At 61.7% G+C, this 21154-nt stretch overlaps 1 protein-coding gene across 1 annotated transcript in view; it reads left to right on the top strand.

The window, feature by feature from the left end:
* Positions 1-18242, top strand: part of LOC116439989 — a 34611-nt gene extending 16369 nt beyond the window's left edge. Inside the window, exons 16-26 of the mRNA XM_032100191.1 lie at positions 69-528; positions 1739-1865; positions 3485-3598; positions 3801-3911; positions 4902-5808; positions 9700-9845; positions 10169-11355; positions 12483-12609; positions 13297-13410; positions 14349-14603; positions 16399-18242. Coding sequence (XP_031956082.1) covers positions 69-528; positions 1739-1865; positions 3485-3598; positions 3801-3911; positions 4902-5808; positions 9700-9845; positions 10169-11355; positions 12483-12609; positions 13297-13410; positions 14349-14603; positions 16399-17495 — 4645 coding nt within the window. The 3' untranslated portion in view covers positions 17496-18242. The remainder of the gene's footprint in view (positions 1-68; positions 529-1738; positions 1866-3484; positions 3599-3800; positions 3912-4901; positions 5809-9699; positions 9846-10168; positions 11356-12482; positions 12610-13296; positions 13411-14348; positions 14604-16398) is intronic.
* The last annotated feature ends 2912 nt before the right edge of the window (positions 18243-21154 follow it).

The following is a 21154-nucleotide window of genomic DNA, read 5'->3' as shown; positions in this document are numbered from 1 at the left end:
CCCCGCCGGCCGCCGCCCCCCGGCCCGGCCCGGCCCCGCGTCCCGCCCCCCCCCCCCCCCCCACCCCCCCACGGGCTGCGGGCGCATTCCCGCTCTCACCGCCGCGCGCCCGGCGCGTTCCCCCCGCAGGAGCTGGAGAGCATGATGGAGCCCCAGGAGCTGGGCCTGGAGCAGCCGCTGCCCGCCCCCGAGCAGGGCCCCGGCGGCGAGGCCGAGCTGCCGGCCGCCGAAATCTCGCTCACGCTGGTCACCGAGATCCAGGCCGTGGACAGGAAGGTGGACACCCAGGCCGCCCAGCTGATGAACCTGGAGGGCAGGATGAGGATGGCGGAGACTAAGCTGATCGGCTGCGAGAAGACGGCGGTGGAGTTCGGGAACCAGCTGGAGAGCAAGTGGACGGCGCTGGGCACCCTCATCCAGGAGTACGGACAGCTGCAGAAGCGCCTGGAGAACATGGAGAACCTCCTGAAGAACAGGAACTTCTGGATCCTGCGGCTGCCCCCGGGGGCGAAAGGGGAAGTCCCCAAGGTAACGGTTCGCTGCTCCCCGCTGCAAAACAGGGCTGTTCTGCACATATGCTGGGCTCACAGCCCCATATCCTGCACTGGCAGCCCCATATCCTGTGCACTGACAGCCCCATCTCTTGTACACTGACAGCCCCATCCCTGCACTCACAGCTCCATCCCTGCACTGACACCCCCATCTCTTGTACACTGACAGCCCCATCCCTGCACTCACAGCTCCATCCCTGCACTGACACCCCCATCTCTTGTGCACTGACAGCCCCATCCCTGCACTCACAGCCCCATCCCTGCACTGATAGCCCCATCCCTGCACTGACACCCCCATCTCTTGTGCACTGACAGCCCCATCCCTGCACTCACAGCCCCATCCCTGCACTGATAGCCCCATCCCTGCACTGACACCCCCATCTCTTGTGCACTGACACCCCCATCTCTTGTGCACTGACAGCCCCACCCTGCACTCACAGCCCCATCCCTGCACTCACAGCCCCATATCCTGTGCACTGACACCCCCATCTCTTGTGCACTGACAGCCCCACCCTGCACTCACAGCCCCATCCCTGCGCTCACAGCCCCATCCCTGCACTGATAGCCCCATCCCTGCACTCACAGCCCCATCCCTGCACTGATGGCCCCATCCCTGCACTCACAGCCCCATATCCTGTGCACTCACAGCCCCATCCCTGCACTCACAGCCCCGTTTTGAGGCAGCTGCAGTGCTGAGAGCAGTTCATGGCTCCCCCACAGCACTGTCTTCCCTTCAGCACCCAGAAGCACCAGCACAGGTCCCGCTGTGTTAATTATGCACCGCTTGTGCACGTGTGATCTGGGAGGGATGTAACAAATTCCTGTGTTTGGATCACCTGGAATTGTGTGGCTCAGCCCCCTGTAACTGGGAGGGCTTGGGAACATGCCAAGTGCCTGTTCAGAGGTGATGAGCAGCAAAACCGTCAAAAAGGAGGTGAAAAGGAGTCTGTGCCAGGCGCTGTGCACGGGGCAGCGCCTGTGACAGGAGGAGGCTGAGCAGGGGGAGGGGACAGGGGAAATCCCTGTCACGTCTCTTGAGGGCTGAGGCACACGGGAAGGAGCAGATGTTCCTGCCTGGGACTGTCCTGCACGACGCTTGGGGCGTTTGAGCGAGAAAATTGAATGAGAAAACATCCCCAGGTACTTCCTTAAACGAGAAACAAACGCCGTGGTGCTGCTCCTTGCAGGTCCCCGTGGCCTTCAACGATGCCTCGTTTAACTTCTCTGAGGAGGAGTGGAAGAGCCTCAACGAGTGGCAGAAGGAGCTCTACAGGCACATCATGAAAGGCAACTACGAGGCCGTCATCTCCATGGGTAACGACGGGCCAGGGTTTGCCCTCAGCCTCCTGGCACGGAGTTTTCCCGGGAACTGGTGGATGGATGGAAGCAGCCCGGTGTGCTGCGGGATCAGGGAGGGGGTGGTGTGCTCTGGGAAGGCGTTACACAGCCCTGGCAGTGAGTTCAGCCCTCACAGCCACGTGCAGGGTGGAAGGATGTCATGAGTGTCACCGCAGGGACAGTGGATCCCCGATGGTCCCTGCGGCCCGGCGAGCGCTGGGATTGTGAGGAGGAGGAGGGGAAGTGAGAGGACCCTCAATCCAAGCAAAGCTGGGGAAGAGGGAAGTTCCTTTGTCGCGCCAAGGTCCACCGATCCACTGCGCTGGGTGCATCAGCCCGCTGGCTGCTTAGGGCAGCAGAGGGTGCCCTGTGCCCTGCCTCTGAGGTTCCTTCCAGCCCTTTCCGTGGGGCCTTCCATGAGGGAGAAGTGACATTTGCCTGGGTGCTCTGTCCAACCCCGGGGAGCGAGTCCTGCTCGAGGTGCTGCGGGATCTGCTGGGGCAGAGATGGGGAGAAGCAGCGGGTGAGGGCGAGCTCTGCCTCCTGCTTTCCCCTCAGCAGCTCAGGGCAGTGCATTCCCAGCCAAAGGAACGCGCTTCGCTCGCTCCTGCCAGTCCTGGCCATGGGAATTCCCTCTGGGGAACACGCTGCCTTCACAACATGTTCCAGAAGTGACCTTGCCTTGGCTGGACAGTGGGTGGGAGCACAGATGCCGTCCCTGGTAGCCAGACACTCCCCTGTGCCGAGTGCAGGCTCATCCACCTCCCCGCCATCCAGCTCTGCCCAGTCCAGGCCTTTTCTGCTTTTTTTTTCCCCCCTTTATTTCTTTGAACAGAGGTTTCCTGCAGTCCCTGTGTGCCAGGGCAAAAGGTGAAGGGTAACCACAGCCCCCATTCTCCTGTTTCCAAACCGATCCCGTGTCCTGCTCCTGAGGCATGGGAATGCAGCAGTCCTGCTGGAGGGGATCTGGGGATCTGAGCCTGGAGCTTAGAGAAATGTATCTGTGCTTCATCCCAAGGTTTCCCTTGAGAAACGAGGTTTAGGGGTTTGGCTCCTGTGTAAGGCAAACGGATCCAGCGGAGCAGAGGTGGAATTTAACCCCCAGGGCCTCCCATGTGTCTGGAAGTGAAGTTTTCCGCTCTCCGCCCGAGGAGAGATGGTGATTGTCCCCTTTCCCCCACCAAAATCCGCGAGCAGCCCGTGACTCGGACGTGCAGGACGGAGCGGTCCTGGCTGGAGGGAACCGCACGGGGAGGGCAGTGCTGGCAGCTCTGGTGCTGCCCCCGAGCTGAAGTCCCCATTGTAATGGATCCGCGGACCTTAGCGGAGAGGAGAAGACAGGAGAGCCTGCAGGTAAGCGCAGATGCCTTTTCTTACTGTCCTCCTCACGCTGCAGGCTGGGAGGTGCTCCTCACCTGAGCAGAGTGTGCTCCTGCATCCAGGGCCCACCCAAGGTGAGCGCGGCAGATGGGTGAGAGCAGCTTCCTAAGCCTCTCTCGTTCGTTTCCCAGTGAAGGAAGGTTGGTGGGCGAAGGCTGGAGAGTTGCTCTCTCACCAGGGCAGGGGAAACATCCTCCTCCTCTTTTTACATGCAGACGCTGCCATTTCCAAGCCTGACCTGCTGACACGGATCGAGCAGGGAGAGGATCCCAACGCTGAGGATCAGGAGGACTCGGAGGGAGGGGAGACCCCCACGGACCCCAGCACTGGTGAGCCACAGGATTCCTGGGACTCGGCGGGGAGGTGGAGGCAGATGTGGGGCAGGCTGTTCAGTTCTGTCAGCTCTGTGCTCAGGTACAGGGGGGGCTTCGCTCTCCTGCTTGTCTCCCACCTGATTCATCCATCTCTCCTGGAATCCTCTAAAGCAGCTGGAAGGTTGGAGTGTAACTCCTGCTCTTTTCTCTTGCACAGAGTTTTTCTTCCCTGGGCCCGATGACAGCTCGTGGGGTAAATATGAAGAGACTCTGGCTGAAAGCCACGAAGGCTCCGAGGAAGAGGAGGGCGTGGAGGTCCCTGGTACATGTGAGTGCCCTGAGCTGCTTTGGGAAGTGTCCCTTGCCTGGATGTGCTTTTGGCTTCCCAGCCTCATTCCCAGGAGCAGCTCAGCTCTTCTGGATGGTGCTTTGCCAGAATTTCAGATAGTTGCTTTGAGTCATGGTTTATACCATGGCAGATCCTTCAGCCTCAGGCACTGTACAAGCCCATGAGGAAAAGAAGTTTTATTCCCTTTTTCTCTGGTTTCTTTTTGCTTTTATCCTAAACCACACATTCTTAAAGACCTGTCCTGCTTCACCTCCTGCTGAGGGACCCACTTTTTTCCTCTGGCTACCTATCTATAGCTAGATTATATATATTATATTATATTGCAATATAATTGAAGGCAGGAAGTTGCTGGAGTGTGTCCAGAGAAGGGAACGGAGCTGGGAAGGGTCTGGAGCACCAGAAGTGGCTGAGGGAGTTGGGGGGGCTCAGGCTGGAGCAAAGGAGGCTCAGGGGGGACCTTGTGGCTCTGCACAAGTCCCTGACAGGAGGGGGCAGCTGGGAGGGGTCGGGCTCTGCTCCCAGGGAACAGGGACAGGAGGAGATGAAAAGGCCTCAAGTTGTGCCAGGGCAGGTTCAGGCTGGAAATAGTGACAATTTCTTCCCCAAAAGGGGCTGTTACGCATTGGAACTGCCCAGGGCAGTGGTGGAATCCCCATCCCTGGAGGGATTTAACAGCCCTGTGGACGTGGCACTTGGGGACATGGTCAGTGGTGGCCTTGGCAGTGCTGGGGCTCGCTCTCCGAGGCCTTTTTCAACCTCAGTGATTCTGAGATTCCAAGTCAAACCCCTCTGGCCTCGCCTGTATCCCAGGACATAGTAGGTGCTCCCAGCTGGACTCGCAGCCCCGTCAGTGCCAGGCTCTGAGCTGGGTGCGCGCAGCAGAGACCACCCGTGTCCCGAGGGAATTGTGGTGTAAATAACAACCCAGTTCTTCCTCCCCAAATGACACGAGTGTCTCTGCTCTGCCAGACGAACAGCCGTGCGACGAGGAAGGCTCTGAGAGCCTGGAGCTTTCCAGGTCGTTGACAGGAAAGTGGGAAGAAGTTTTCTCCAGCCCAGAGGAGGAGATGCAGTCGAGCAGCAAGAGCCAGAGCGGGTCAGCCCCGCCGCAGCGAACGGCGACGGGCAACGGGCTGAGGCGCTCCGTGCGCCGCGGGAGAGACTTGGCCAGGAAGGATCCCGAGGAGGCGGCGGCGGACAAGGGGCCCTACATCTGCTGCGAGTGCGGGGAGAGCTTCCTGGACAAGCAGCTCTTCGCCACCCACCAGAAGGCGCACGCCAGCGAGGAGGCCTGCACGTCCCTGGAGCACAGCGAGGGCTTCCGGCAGAAATCCAAAGCGAAGGGCCAGGGCCCCTCCCGCTCCAAAGCGTCCAAGCGCCCCGACGGAGAGAAGAGCTCGGGATTCAAGTACGGCTTCGTCAGGCACCAGGTGAACAACATGGTGGAGAGGCCTTACACCTGCTCCCAGTGCAAGGAGAGCTTCAGTCTGGAAGTGAGTCTGATCCTGCACCAGAAGCTGCACACGGGGAAGGGCGACGGGCCGCTGACGTGCACCTACTGCGGGAAGGACTTCCGAGACCTCTCCAAAGCCATCCGCCACCAGCGCATCCACACCGGGGAGAGGCCCTACCAGTGCACCGAGTGCGGGAAGAGCTTCATCCGGCGGGACCACCTGCTCAAGCACTGGCGGGTGCACACCGGGGAGACCCCCTACCAGTGCCCCGTCTGCGGGAAGCACTTCCGCTACAAGGAGTCCCTGAATTGCCACCAGAAAATCCACTCCCGCAACCCGCGGCCCGGGGAGGATTCCCAGCACAACCTGGGCTCGGCGGGCACCCAAACCGACCATTTCTGCGTGAAAAAAGAGACTAAGCAGTAGCCATGGTGGGGCCGGGGCAGGAGGGCTCGCGGTGACCGTGACGGTCTGGCAGGTGGACGTGCAGCATGATGGCAGGTGACTTGTATCGCAGCTAATCCATGTGGTCATGCTACGAAGCCCGCTTTGGTGAAGCATCCAAGGAATTCCTCTTAAAGACTCTGCTCGGCCGGCCCAGGCAGGTCTGGGACCCCGCGGGGTTCCGTGGCACTTCCACCGCGGCGCAGGCCCCGTGCTCGCTGTTCCCTACGCAGGGTTGGATTCTGCCCGTAGAGAATAATCCCGAGCGATTCTCTGGGGTCCGTATATAGCAGGTGTTCCCCCACCTATCTTTGTGCATATTCAGGAGTGACAAGCTTTCGCTTTCTTTTTTCCACTCGTTTCACTGCAAGGCTGGAAGCGCGAGGAGGGAGGGAGGGAAGGAAGGTGCCGTTCCCAGCCGGCCGCCCGCTCCCGCTGCGTTGCCGTGTCCCGAAAGGCTGCGAGGCCAGGACTGGGATGAAGGGAAGAGAAGCGAGGCAGAGAGGTGGTCAGGGCACGACGCGGGATTTGTGGAAGGCGGAAAAGCGGAGAGGAGAGCGTGGCAAAGAGCGGGGTGAGATGAAGCAGGTGCAGGAGAAGGGGCTGAGGACATTGGAGCAGGAGGAGTCGGGAAGGGCAGCGTTTGGAGGCGTGCTGGGCTCACTCGCACGAGGAGGACACGTCTCCGTTCTTCTGAAGGGTGTCACTGGCACCAGCCGGGCTGTGGTTCCCCTCTGGCGTGAGGGAACGGCGCTGCTGGGCCGACTCACGGACTCCTGGCAATGAAGGTGATTTTATTATTATTTTTTAACTGGGTTTGGTCTCACTCAGGTAAGTCAGACGAGTGAAAGCAGCTTCTCCTAACCCCTGTAAAGAGCTGTTTGGTTTTTAGTTAACCTAGAAGTAGTCTATTATTATTAATTATTATTATTATTATTAATTATTATGATGATAATACTACAAGGAAAGGTGTGACACTATATTTCACAGTTGCTCTAAAACACTTCCATGTATGCGATAACCGCCCAGAGTTTTCCAGCTGTTTGTGTAAATATTGGATGACTTCTGGAGCTGTTGGTGTTGTTCTGAGGTGGCTGTACGTGGTGTCTCTTCGCTCTGTATCGTCAGCTGCTGGTTCGTGACCGTGTTTTGTAACAACTTTTGTAAAGTCTGTCAATACAGTGTTTCCATTCTGAATTCCGTGTACTGGTACCTGCAGCTCCCTCATCTTGCTCCTGGCTGTTACTCGGGAGCTTTTCCAAGTAATTGTGGAACAGGTGAACAGCCCAAGCCAAGCTGAGCATCTGGAGAGCCAGGCCTGGCAAACGAGGCTGCTCTGGGATGCTGCATCTGGCACTTGGGATTTGTGTTTTTGACTTTGCTCCTATGGCTGGAAGCAGATTTTGGGTTTGTGCTCTGGGAGTCAGCCTGTGCCACAGACTAACAGGGCTGTGGATGGCTGAGGAGTCCCTGGATCTGGGGTGGGATGGAGCCGGGGCATCCCATGCCCAGGATGAGGGAGAGGGAGAAACGCTGGTGGCTGTGGCCATGGAGCTGGGACCATGGAATCATGGAACGGCCTGGGCTGGAAGGGACCTCAAAGGGTGCCCAGCTGGTGCCACACACTGGGGGCACTTCCCTTCCAGGCTCCCCCTCAGCCCAGCATTCCCCAGGCTCTTCCCTGCCAGAGCCCAGGACACAGAGACAGTTCCCTCTCCCCACCAGAGACCTTCAGCAAGGCTCAGGGGTTGTTCCAGCTTGGGACCCGGTGTGGGAGGTGGAGAGGGCAGCTCATAGGTCAGAACCACCGTGGGCATGTGGCACTTGGAGCCCAGAGACCGGGGAGTGCCGGAGCCCCTCAGCCATCCCAATCCATGCTGGGTGCCTGGGGAGACAGAGCAAGTGACCCCAGAGGAATCCCCCCACACTCTGAGTGACCCCAGGGGAATCCCCCCACACTCTGAGTGACCCCAGTGTGAATCCCCCCACACTCTGAGTGACCCCAGTGTGAATCCCCCCACACTCTGAGTGACCCCGGGTGAATCCCCCCACACTCTTGAGTGAGTGACCCCAGTGTGAATCCCCCCACACTCTTGAGTGACCCCAGGGGAATCCCCCCATGCTCTGAGTGACCCCAGTGTGAATCCCCCCACACTCTGAGTGACCCCAGGGGAATCCCCCCACACTCTGAGTGACCCCAGGGGAATCCCCCCATGCTCTGAGTGACCCCGGGTGAATGCCCACCCTGTGGGATGGGGCTGCCCCATGCGGGCACGGAGATGGTGGGGAGGAGGAGGGGGAGGGAAAAGAGCTCAGGGAAGGAGCATCCTGTGGGATCCAGGCTGGGAAGGGCAGGTGATGCCAATGGTGAGGCCGAGCACGGCCCTGAGCGCACGGTGAGGCCACGCGAGTGTCCTGCTCTGGTCACACGTGTGCTCTGTGTGCACACACGTGGCTGGAGCCCAGGGCACAGGCGCATGGACTCCATGGACACGGCTGTGTCCCCATCCTGCTCAGTCCACTCCTGGGAATAAATACACCTGGTGATCACACCCATCTCCATAGGGACAGCGTGGGGCCTCCCACAGCCAGGGTCAGGCACTCCCTGTGCCAGGAGCTGCCCTGCAGCCCAGTGTCCCCAGCTGCACTGGGATGTACAAACCCCAGGGAGGGACCCCCTCCATCCCAGAGCTGCTCCTGGTGTCCCCTGCCAATGGGTCAGCCCTGGACAGAGGCTGTGGATCCCTGGGACAGCCCCAGAGGGGCCTGGACAGGATGTCCCTAACTGGGGGTCCCCACCTGCTGTCACACCCCTGTACCTCCCAAGCCGGGGTGACCCATCCCACTTGTCCTCTCCCTTTTCCCATAAACTAAAGGGTTTCCTGCCCTTCCCTGTGTTTGGTGACTTCCCCCCCAAAGTGTGGCGGGGCTGTGCCAGAGCAGGCAGGGATGGGACTGGGGAGATGAGACGGGGATGGAATGGAATGGGGTGGGACCGGATGGATGAGCTAGAACCGGGAGGGATGGGATGGAACAGGATGGGATGGCACAGGGCAGATGGGATACAGTAGGATACAGTGGGGCAGGATGAATGGAATGAGATGGGATGGAACTGGATGAGACATGGACAGAATGGGATGTGATGGGACAAGATGTGGGATGGAGAGGGTGGGACTGCATGGGACAAGACTGGACACACAGCATGGAATGGGATGGGAGAGGATGGGATCGGATGGGATCAGACGGTGTGGATGGAGTGGGATGGGCTGGGGCATGAAGAGACAGCATGGAGGGGGTGGGACAGGAGGGCATGGATGGGACAGGGCGTGGTGGGAGAGACAGAATGGAGCAGGACAAGACTGGAAAGGACATGACAGGATGGACTGGGAGGAGGTGGGAAAGAATAGGAATGGATGATGTGAGACAGGAGGGGGCAGCGGGAGGGGACGGAAAGGGATGGGACAGGAGAGGACGGGACGGGATAGGACGGGATGGGATGGGTTGGGATGCTGGGGTCGGGTCCGGCGGGGAGGCCGTGGGCGGGGAGGGCTCGCTCTGTTTCCACGGCGCCGCCGCCTCCGGCCGCCATTTCCGAGCCCGTGGGGATGGGCGGGAGGGACCCGACGGGCGGAGCCGGGGAAGGCGGCCCCGGGGCCTCCCCAGTGACCCCTCGGTCCCCCCCCCAGTCCCCCCTCTTTCCCCGCCGCAAGCCCCGTGCCTCGGGCAATGCCCCGAGTGCCACCAGTACCCCCGCCCGCCCAGCTCCCCCGTGCCCCCAATGCCCCCACCCCCGTCAGTTCCCCGGTCTCTCGGTTCCCCCGGTCTCCGCAGTGCCCCCCGGTCCCCGAGGTCCCCCCCTGTCCCCGCAGTGCCCCCCTGTCCCCGCGGTCCCCCCCTGTCCCCGCTGCGGGCGGTGCCGTGGGGGGGCCCCGACGGGGCGGGGCGCTGATGCCGTCGGCCCGCCAGGGGGCGCTGTGCGGCGCGCGCCGCCCCGCTCCGCCCCGGCCCGCGCGCGGTCCGGCGGCTGCAGCGCCCCCTGGCGGCGCGGCGGGGCAGCGGCGCGGCCGGAGCGCCGGACCCGGACCCGGACCCGGAGCCACGCTCGGTGTCGGAGCCGCCGCCGCCCCCGCCCCGCCGCCTCCGCCCGCCAGGCCCGCGCCGCCCCCGCCCCGCCCCCGCCGCGCCGCGCCCCCGCCCCGCCGCGCCGCCCCGCGCCCAGCCCGATGCCCGGCGGCGGGCGGAGGTGAAGCAGCGAGCGGGCGCTGGATCCTCCCGGCCGCAGCCCCCGGGGCCCCGGGCACGGAACAAAGGGCCATGGCCGAGGGGGCCCCCGCTCAGGTAAAGGGCGCCCGCCCGCCGCGGGGCCGGGCCCGGCGCGCACCGCCCGCCCGCGGCTCGCGGGCCGCACGTCGGGGCTCCCGGGCCGCGCCGTCGGGGCCGCGGCGGGCGGGGGGGGTGGCGGCGGGCGGCGGGCGCTGTCAGCGCGCGGGGCCGCGGCCGCCTCCCCGGGGGGACGGGCGGGGACGGGACGGGCGGCCCCGGGGGGGCGGCGGGGCCGCGCCGAGCCCGCCCGGGCCTCCGCGGCCGGCGGCGCCCGCGCTGCCGTCGGGGCCGGGCCTGCCCGGCCGCCGCGCCCCCCCGCCCCCCCCCCCGCCCCGCCGCCGGGCCCTGCGGCCCCTTGGGACGGACCCGCCGCCGCCCCCCACCCCCGTGTCACCGCCCGGTCCCCATGGCGACGGGGCGCCCGCCGCCCCCCGGGTGTCCCCTCGCCGTGCCCATGGCAACGGGGCTCGGCCGGCCCGTGTCACCGCGCGCCCCCCCCCGCCCCCACCGTGTCACCTCCCGGCCCCGCGCTGTCACCTCCCCCCGCCCCCGCCGCCGCGGGTCCTGCCCGTCCCGTGGGACCGGCACGGGGCCGGTGTAAGCGGCTTAGCGGGGACACGGGGACGTCCCCGCCGCCCCGGGGAGCGCTGGGCCCTGCAGCGGCCCCCCCGCGGGGTCTGCATGGCCCCGGGGGCGTCCCCATCGTCCCGGGGGGCCCCTGTCACGCCGGGGGGGATCCGTATCGCCCCGGCAGGGTCCCATCCCCCCGGGGGGACCCCCGCCCTGACCCCGCGCCCTTGTGTCCGCAGGCGCCGGAGCCGGTGCGGCCGCCGCGCTGCCCCTCGCCCCTCCGGCCAGCGGCCGGCCCCGAGCGCACCTCGGAGCGGGAGACGCAGACGGCAGAGCTGTCCCTGACCGTGGTGGCGGCCGTACAGGCGGTGGAGCGGAAGGTGGATTCCCACTCCACCCGCCTGCTCGACCTGGAGGGTCGGACGGGGATGGCGGAGAAGAAGCTGATCGACTGTGAGAAGACAGCGGCGGAGCTGGGGAACCAGCTGGAGAGCAAGTGTGCAGCGCTGGGCACCCTCATCCAGGAGTACGGGCTGCTCCAGCGGCGCCTGGAGAACATGGAGAACCTCCTGAAGAACAGGAACTTCTGGATCCTGCGGCTGCCCCCGGGCAGGAAGGGGGAAGTCCCCAAGGTAATGGTGTCCTGGGGTCTGGGAGCCAGGCACTGCACCCAAAATGCTCCCGGAGGGCAGGACAGGACCGGGGTGGGTGAGCGGGGACAGCCCCAGCACAGGGGAGTCTCTCACCATTGCAGCTGCCCATCGCAGCTTCCCAGCTCATCCCTGCCTGGGACTGAAACACGGTGGGACACCGGCCTGGGAGGACATCCTGGTACTCAGGCCAGAGGTTTCAGTTCTGCTCCACTGCGCTGCAAAGCCCTGGGACCACTGACTCTTTTTTTGTTCATTTCTTTTTGACACCATTTGAAAAAACCCTGCAGATTTTGTGGTTCTTTTGTTTTGACCACCTTGGTGCTGCAGAGTCTCCCAGGCCGGGGAAGGAGCAAGTGGGAGCTGCTGCTGCAGGGAAGGGGGAAGCTTTGGGATTCAGGAAGGCAGATGAGCTCCCTGGGTTTAGCTGAGCTCCAGAAAGAGCCCACCTTCAATATTCAGCTCCTACTTGAATTTCACAACCTTCCCGCTAAAAGAACGTGTGCAAATGAGACCGTGTAGGACATGGGAATGACTCCGGAGAGAGCAGAGAGGGTCAGGAAAAGGGGGGTTCAGACCCTGACACCCCATCAGCGTGGTTGGGGGGCAGAACTGGCGTGCTGTGTTCTCCTCTGAAGAGCTCCACTCCAACACAGCACTGTTTGCACATCCTGAATTTATCCTTGGGAATTACTCCTTGGCTAACGAGATAGGGAGCTGCAGCCAGTGAGCACAGAGTAACCAGGGATAATGGGGAGCCCTGTGGGCCTGGGTAGAGTTTTCTCTGGAGTTCTGGGGTAATTGAATCCGGGGGTTACGTCAGCTCATCAATAGGGATGAGTCCAGCCCAGCTCCTGGGTTTTCTCTCCCTTACCGTCCCCCAAGCCTGATCACCCTGCAGAGAGCAGGAGCTCGGGGTCCTTTGGGGAAATCCCAGTCTGGATTCATGGCTAGGAACCATCCCTTTGGTTTGGTTGAGTCCTTTATTCCCATAGAAATACCTGCCCAGGAGTTGTTTTAAGTGTAAAAAGCAGCTTGTTGATGGCCTTGAAGGAGCTGCAGCTTGGCCATGCCCAGGCTCCTGCCTGAACCCGCTGTTGGAATTGCAGGTGCCGGTGACCTTTGATGACGTGTCCGTCTATTTCAATGACAAGGAATGGGAGAAGCTGGAGGAGTGGCAGAAGGAGCTGTACAAGAATGTGATGAAGGGGAACTACGAGTCTCTGATCTCCCTGGGTAAATATGGGGTGTCCTTGCTCTGCCGAGGGACGGGGGACTGCTTCTGGCTTCTCCTTGGAGATCCCCTTGGGCGAGGCCCAAATGTCCCATTTTAAAGACTTAAAAACACAGGAGGATGTTTTTAGTCTGGGTTCATTCCAGCTCATGCTGTGGTGGTGTTCTGGCTGCGTGGGGGGTGCCCTGTGGGCAGGTGGGCTGGAGACCTCCCAGACCTCTTCCAGCCACAGTTATGCAGTCAAAAACCAGCTCCTTCCCCATGGCTGGTGGAAGGGCTTCCCTGGGGCCTGCAGTGGGTATCAGCCCATGCACCCCTTTAGAGGATTTTGCAAAGGGAAGAATTGTCTGATGTCATCCATGCTTTGGGGCATTTCTTATGGAGGTTCAGGAGGAATCCCAGCTCTGCTGGGAGCTGGTGAAATGCTTCTGGCTTTGCAGTGGGCACGATTTGTCTTAAGAAGTTCTAAAACCCCACCAGAAAAAAACGAAAGGGATTTGGTTTCTTCTCTAAGGTAGTTCCTCTGTGTGTGGCACCTCAGCTCCTGTCTCCCTGAATTCCCTCTGCCAGCAGCACCCGTGGATGTTCCTGAGTGTCCTCACGTGTTCCCCGGCGCTGGGAAGAGCTGGAAGCCAGTATTCAATTCCCAGCGCAGTAACCCCTCTCTCCACCCCTCTGTCTCTCAACAGACTATGCAATTTCCAAACCTGGTGTTTTGTCTCAGATCGAGCAAGGGGAGGAATCGCGGGGCAGGAATGAGCAGGACCTGGAGGAGAGTGAGATCATTACTGATGCCACTGCAGGTGAGGAGGTGCCTTGGCACCAGGGCAGCCCTGGGTTGTGCTCCCAGGAGCTGCTCATCCCAAGGCTGAAGCAGGTGTTGCTGGGGCTGTGGCTGATGGGGTTTATCAGGAGAAGCCTTGCCTAGGAATGGGATAAATTTGGCTGATGGGAGGTTTGGTGTCCAGGTACAGCTCAACATAGAAACCAGGGCAAGCAGAGCCTAGAGAGTTGGGCACTGGGAGCCCTTCCCAGCAAGGGAAGCATCTGCAACCAGACCAGGTCCTCAGGGAGCTGGTGTGCCCAGCAAGGAAGGAGAATTGGGTCCCATTGGGAGAGCCCATCCATCCAGAAAATCCTCTCCACCCTCTCTTTGCGTGGATGGTGCCTGGAGCATCCTCCTGGGCAGGGAAGCGGGGTCCCATCCTGTGCTGAGGGGCAAGGCTGGGCTGGGAATGAGGCACCAGTGGCCCCAAGTGCCAGAGCGACTCCTGCTGTCACATGAGGGGGCTGATAAGGAGATGAGGAGATGGCCTGGAAGAGATGCTGTCATCTCCACTGGTCATCCCTGATCCCAGGCTGTGGATGTGGGGTCACTCCAACACCCTACCTGCGCTCTCCATCACAAGGATCTTGAAATTAAGTTAAGGCCAATAGGAAGAGGAAGATCACGGGCCCACATGGAGCTGCAGCTGGGGAATGTGGGGTGGCTGAGGGCTGCTGAGCTGTGCCACCAAGGCCCCAGGCTGGGTGGAGCGAGTTCCCTGTGCCTGCGGATGGTCCTGGGCTGGAGCTGGGAGCGTGGCAGGGATGGGTGAAGGGCAGGGGCTGTAGGGAGAGCAGAAGAGGCCGAGGAGATGAAACCCCTCTGTGGGATCAGCAGCCAGAGCCGGCGGGGATTGCTGGGAGCAGTTCCTTCATCCTGGGAGTGATGGCAGGCGGGAATCTCTCGTTGCTGCAGCTGGAATAAGGGTTGTGATCAAAACGGAGGAGCTCCTTCCTGAAGACAGCCCCGAGAACCCCGAGCTGCACGGGATGTCAGGGCAGTCCGAGGGGAGCTTCCAGAGCCCAGACGAGGAGGCAGCCTGCGAGAGCCCCTACGGCTCCGTGTCCCCGCCGAGGGACCTCCCGGGAACCAGCCTGGGGGACTCGTCCGAGTATGGAGCCGACTTCAACGAGATCCAGAGGGTCATCGTCCACCACGGGAGCTGCACCGGTGAGACACTCTGGACACGGGAGGCCCGGGGGGCTGTGGTGGGTTAGGAAAAGGTGGGCAAAGGGTTGGATGGGCAGGAGGAGTTAAATCCCCCCCAGAAACCAGCACCAGAAGGAAAGTTTCTGGGTTCAGCAGCTTCCAAGAGTGGCTCTGGCCAGGCCTTGGGCTTGGAGGAGGAGGCAGCATGTCCCTGGTGGGCACAGAAGGTGGTTTTTGAGGGCTCCTGTTCCACTCCGGAGCGGAGTGAGCACTGGCCCAGCCCTCCGTGTGTTACCCACCGAGACCAAGGGAAGATGTGCCTCAGGCAGTGTTCTGTGAGAGCCCCAGTGAGCCCTGCTCCCAAAATCCCGCTGTGGCAGAGGGCAGGACGTTGGTGTGAGGTGTGGAGGAGTGGATGGTTGCACACCGGACTCTGCTGGAGGAATGTGGGAGGTCCTGCAGGTTGCCAAGTGTGGGAGTTGCTCGGGGCAGCTCCGCAGGACAGGGAAGAACGGCTGGAGCTCTGTGGTGTGTGAGCTGCCAGGAGGGAAGGGGAAGGATGAGGTGATTTAGTGGAGAGATGCAGTGATGGCACCGAGTGTTTCATGTGTAGAATTCTGCCAGTGGAGTGGCAGATGCAGGCCAAGTCCTGCAGATGTGCTGCGAGGGTGGGGATGGGAGAGCAGGGAGATGAGAGGTTGGGAATGGTGGGTTCCCTCCTCCTGACGGCTTTGTGGTGTAACACAAACCAAGACGCACAGGGTTGGGCTCTTGAGGGCCTCAGCTCCGTCTTGTGGGTCCTGTGGTCTGCTCACGGCTTTGTGAGGGAAAGCAGCCAAGCCACCAGTGGGGCTGGAGCCGATCCTTGTCCGAGAGCCGCTGCCTCTGGCAGGGCGTGGGGCCCAGCTGGTGGGGCTGGGCAGGAGCTACGGCGGTGCCGGCCGGGATGGGGGATTGAGCCCCCAGGTCCATAGAGGGGGGCAGGGAGAAGGACCTGGGTTTTCCCCTCCCTCAGAGGGAAGAGGGCCGCCACAGCTTTGACACATCCACTCCTGTCGATTTCCCTTTCTTGGGAAAGTGTAGCTGCTCTTCCCAGGAGACTATTTAGGCCTGGCTGGAAGTCCAGTGTGGGGTGACATGAGGGATGCCCTGTGGGCCTTTCCTTGGGCTGTGCTGGCTGTGCATGTCGTGCTCTGTGTCCCTGGGATGGCTGCTCTCACCAAACAAAATCCCTGGCTCACTTCCTGCCTTGGTGACACGAAGGCGAACCTGGCCTGCTGCCATCCATCCCACTGCCATTCCATCCCACTGCTGGGTGCTCTGGGAAGGAGGTGGGTCTCTCCCCTCATGGCAAGGCTGAGGGAAGGGGACAGTCCCAGGCTGGCTGTGCTGTTCCCAGAGCAGAGCCAGCAGCCCAGTGCTGTGTTTGTGTTGAGTGGTGCCATGTGGGGAGTGTTGTTGTAGCCCAGTGAAACAGCAGCAGATGGAGCTGCTCTGAAATCTCTTGGCCACCCGAGCCCTGGTGAGCCCATGACACTGTTATCCCCCACATCCTGCAGCACCATGAAGCTGCCAAACCTATTGGCAATTGGTCAGAGCAGACCCTCCGGGGGAGCCTGACCTGAGCTCCGTGTTCAGGGGGCATGTGGCCCATCCCAGCGCTCCGGGCTCCGGCTGCAGCCAGCTCGTGTCCGGGTGGTGGGGCAGGCGCAAACAGCTGCAGGAGCCTGTGCAGGTGTTTCTGTAGCACCCAGGGGTATAAGAAGCCACCCCGTCCCACCCAGTAACCTTGACACTGTTCGGTTTTCCCCCACAGAGGATGGGATCGTGATCAAGACAGAGGAGGAGGAGGAGGAGGAGGAGGATGACCCGGACACGCTGGAGCCATGTGCCATGTTCTCGGGCCGGAGCGAGCCGCCGGCGTTCCCCAGCCACGAGGCCGGGCTGGGCTGTGAGGCGCAGTGCAGCTCCAAGGCGCAGCCCCGCGGCCTGGCCGCCCGCGTGAGGAAGCCGTCGGCCTGCGAGAGGGACTCCGGGGACATGAAGCCGGCCAGCGGCCAGCAGCGGAACCGGACGCGGGAGAGACCCTACATCTGCCCCGAGTGCGGGAAGAGCTTCATGCTGAAGATCAACTTCATGATCCACCAGCGCAACCACCTCAAGGAAGGGCCCTACGAGTGCCACGAGTGCGACCTCAGCTTCCGCAACAAGCAGCAGTTCCTGCTGCACCAGCGCAGCCACACGCGCCGCGGCGTGGGGGTCCCGCGGCGCCCCGAGCACGGCCTCAAGCCCCCGTCGCGGCCCCCGCCCCCGGGGAAGCCCTACAAGTGCTCCGAGTGCGAGAGCAGCTTCAGCCACAAGTCGAGCCTCAGCAAACACCAGATCACCCACGTCGGGGAGCGGCCCTTCACCTGCGGCGAGTGCCGGAGGAGCTTCCGCCTGCAGATCAGCCTCCTCATGCACCAGAGGATCCACGCCGGCAAGAACGAGATGGCCTTCCTGTGCCCCCAGTGCGGCAAGAACTTCACCCGGCCCTCCCACCTGCTGCGGCACCAGCGGACTCACACCGGCGAGCGGCCCTACCAGTGCAGCCAGTGCGAGAAGACCTTCAGCGAGAAGTCCAAGCTCACCAACCATTACCGCATCCACACGCGGGAGCGCCCGCACGCCTGCGCCGTCTGCGGGAAGGGCTTCATCCGCAAGCACCACCTCCTGGAGCACCAGCGCATCCACACGGGCGAGCGGCCCTACCACTGCACCGAGTGCGGCAAGAACTTCACGCAGAAGCATCACCTCCTGGAGCACCAGCGGGCGCACACCGGCGAGCGGCCCTACCCCTGCACCGAGTGCACCAAGTGCTTCCGCTACAAGCAGTCGCTCAAGTACCACCTGAGGACGCACATGGGAGAGTGAGGGGCTGCCCAGGCTTCCTCTCCCTCCTCTCCCTCCCTCCCTCCATTCCTTCCTTCCTCCTCGTCCTCCTTCTCCTCCACTCATCTCTCCCACCCTCCCTCCATCCATCTCCCCCCACCCCGGCTCAGGGCATGGACATCAAGGAAGCTTTGTGTGGTAGCGCCGCTGGTCTGGTGGAGACTCGGCTGATTGGAAATAAATTAATGAATTAAAGCAAGCAACGCGCGGCAAAATTAAAAAAGATTATATATATATAAAATTAACAGAAGCAGCTGATTTAGGGGGAATCCTCACCAACAAGCAAACAAACCACCAACAAAAGAAACCTGTACACAGGGTGTTTTGCCAGAGTAGGACTCGTAACTGCTTTTTAAATCTACTGTTTGGTTTTTTTTAATAAATGTGGAGGAACTTTTTATTTGATAAGCAACCTTAGGGTGGGCAAGATTTTATTTTTGGTGGGTTTTTTTGGTTTTTTTGTTTTGTTTTGTTTTGGTTTTTTTTTGTTAACTGCTCTCTGTAGGCTGATTCTGGCACAGTCACTTTTTGTCCAGGAGCTCTGCGGAGGCGCTGCCTCGTCTGGGCTGGATGCTACAGGAGGAGCTCCGGCCGGGGGGAGGTGAGTAATTAACAGATGCAGCTGATGAGGAAGTTGTGCGTGTGTCTAGATTGGAAGCGCTGATAGGTGCCTGCCCGGCTCGCGGGGCTGTGATGCACTCCTGAATTATACAATAGAATAAAACTCTAGTTGCAGTAAAAGACCCTTTTTCTGGTAGGACCCCTCCGCAAGGCTCCTCCAAACACCCATTCCTAGCGCTCGATCCTCCCACCAGGGGCCTGGCCCTGCCACCACCGAGGGCATTGGGGTGCTGTGGGGTCACCACAGACTGAGAGTGAGACCTTGTGTTTAACTGCTCTGCTGTCCTTGAGCCGCTGCCGGTGGCATCGACCACGTTCCTCAATGCGGGAGCTGCGGGATTCCTGCCCAGGGGAGGAGCAGCTCCAGGCTGGCTGCAAGGAAAGACCTCCCTGCTCCTGGGCACCTGCTGCCAGGGTGGGTGGGACACGATCCATCTCCTTGCTGTTGGTTTGAGCTCCTGTTTGTACCAGCTCTGTTCCTGGGGATCCCAGCTTGTCCTGGCTGCAGCTCCTGAGGCTGGGCTGTGGCTGGGTGAGATCCATGCGAAGAGCTGGGCTGGGGCTGGGGTGGTGGCATCAGCTCCCCGGAGGACGCCGGGCTCCTTCCCGGTGCTGTCAGATCTCATGTTGGACAGTGGCATCAATAAACGGAGCGATGATGGGAGAAGTTGTCAGGACCTGTTAATGCCTTTGCAGAACCAAAGTCCTCATCCAGGACTTTCCTGGTGTATGAACCCCTCCTAAGTTGGAATTTACAGCCTTTTCCATGCTAGAAAGTGCCAGAGAGCAGCACAGCCATGTGCAGCTGCTGAGAGCCACCAGCTGGTCACCACTGTGGGTAGGAGCATTTTGGGGCTGCCAGGGCAGGCTCCTGCCAAGGTTCCTGCCTTCCCACTGCTGGGGTGGTGCCTACAACTCCCTGGAAGCAGTTTGGTGTTTCAGCTCAGGGCCTGCAGCCTGACAGGAGCTGCCACTTCCATCCCTGGACGTTGGCCAGGCTGGACGAGGCTTTGAGCAACCTGGTCTAGTAGAAGGTGTTCCTGCCCTTCCTAGGGGATGGAACAAGGTGAGCTTTGAGGTCCCTTCCCACCCAAACCATTCTGGGATTCCATGAAAAGTGCTGTGGCAGGGCTGGTGTCCTGGGAGGGAGGTGTGGGGGCAGGACAGGAGCGCCTGGCTGCAGCCCTGTGTCCCTCAGCAGCCTCCCTGCATCTCCCTCACCAGGACTAAATGCAATTATGGGGAAGAGGGAAATGAAAAGCAGAACTGATTCTGGTTCTCAGCAGCTCATGTTCGTCACACTGGCAGCAACACGGACCTGGCACCATCCTTTTTTCTTCCTAAAAATGGATGAATTCAGCTTTTTATTGGCAAAAAAAAGCTGAGGCGCCTGTACTAGCCTGGCTGCCCCTCTGCAGTGCCAGGACCTTGGTGTGGCCAAGCTGGCAGTGCCTGTGCTCTGCTCTGTGTCACTGGGCCCCACACAGCAACTCCTGCCCCTCGTGCTGCTGCTCACCCGCCACACTCGGATGTAACAGCCTCGGTCACCGGACACTGCCAGGATTTAACAACATCCTGGTGACCTTCAGCGGCTCAAATGTCACCAATCCGTCTGCAGAGACAGCTCCCGTGCCAGTGGGACAACACGGCCATCGTGGCCCTGAGTGCAGGATTGGCAGCCACACTGAAAACCAGCATTGTCCCATGGTGGGGCCCACTGACTCGACAGCTGCTGTCCCTGCAGTTTGGGGCAGTGACACTCACCCAGCCTTCCCTGGCCTGGGGTGCTGGAGGACCTGGACACAGATGTGCCCAGAAAGCAGCTCCAGGAACAGGGGATGAGCAGGAGCCACCATTGTCCCCACTGGGATGTGAGATGGGCAGTGTACCTCAGGCAGCACCACAGAGGCTCCAGATGAATGGGGGCATCAGGCTGTCACCCCGGGGTGCTGCAGGGACAGCGGGCAGGAGGCTGGAAGCACTGTCATGACCTGTCACAGACCGGGCTCTGGGACCCACCGGGGCAGGGAAGCGGGCAGTGGGGTGGCAGGGACGCCCGGCAGGGCACGACCATTGCAGGGCAGTAACTGCCTGGAGAGGGATTTGTTCAACTGCTTTATTGTGTCAGGGGGTGGATGGTGCCCCTCAAAACACTCCTTGGGCCCCAGCTGGCAGCCCATGAGGGTGGAGGAGGAGCAGAACCAGCGACTGAATATGGGGCCTTGATTCTGGGCACCCAGCACCCTGCGGGGCTGAGCCACAGCAGCACAGAAGGGACAATGTGGACCCGCAGCAGGCGGAGAAGCGCGAGGCAGCTCGAGGGGCGCTGCTTCCTTAAGCACCGCTGCTGCTCGCCGGGTGTTGTGGAGCTGGGGAAGGAGACACTGGGAGAGGCACCGGCAGCCATGGGGTGCGGGGATGGAGGCTGGAGCCCTCCTGCCCCGGAGCAGCCCGGGGACTGGGCTGGTATCAGGCGAGCAGGCCGGGGCCGGCAGCGCAGGGAGGCAGCACAGGATTACCCTCGGCTCCCGCACGGCGCAGCTGCCGCCCTGACACAATCCCTTAAAACTGCATTAACCCGGCCCGGGTGGCCGGGAAGCGGCTCCGGCGAGCGAGAGGCCTCGGGAAGGGATTCCCGCTCGGCAGCTCCGACCCGCCGCCACGGCCGAGCCAGGGAGAAGCTCCCGGACGCGTTCCAGGTTATTAATGATTAAATTAATTTAAGCATCCCGAGCATCCGCGGGCGCTGGCAGCACCGTGCCGGAGCGTGCCGGCGGCGCCCCGGGGGAAGGCTGAGATGAAGGCTCGCACTCGCACTCACCCCAGCCCTCCCCTTCTGCGGCCGCTGCTCCATCCCCGCTCGCGTGGGCTGCCCACGGCCACGCGTGTGCAGGCACGGGCACACGCAGCGCACGCAGCGGGCCCCGTGCCCGTGTGCCCCCCGGTGTTTTCCTGCTCGTTCCTCCCCGGCTTGCACACACACACTTGGACAAGGACACGCATGTGTGTATTGTGAGATC

This window comes from Corvus moneduloides, chromosome 1, assembly GCF_009650955.1.
Source record: "Corvus moneduloides isolate bCorMon1 chromosome 1, bCorMon1.pri, whole genome shotgun sequence".
NCBI lineage: Eukaryota > Metazoa > Chordata > Aves > Passeriformes > Corvidae > Corvus > Corvus moneduloides.
Note: the sequence above shows the minus strand (reverse complement) of the source record. Positions and strands in the feature narration are given on the sequence as shown.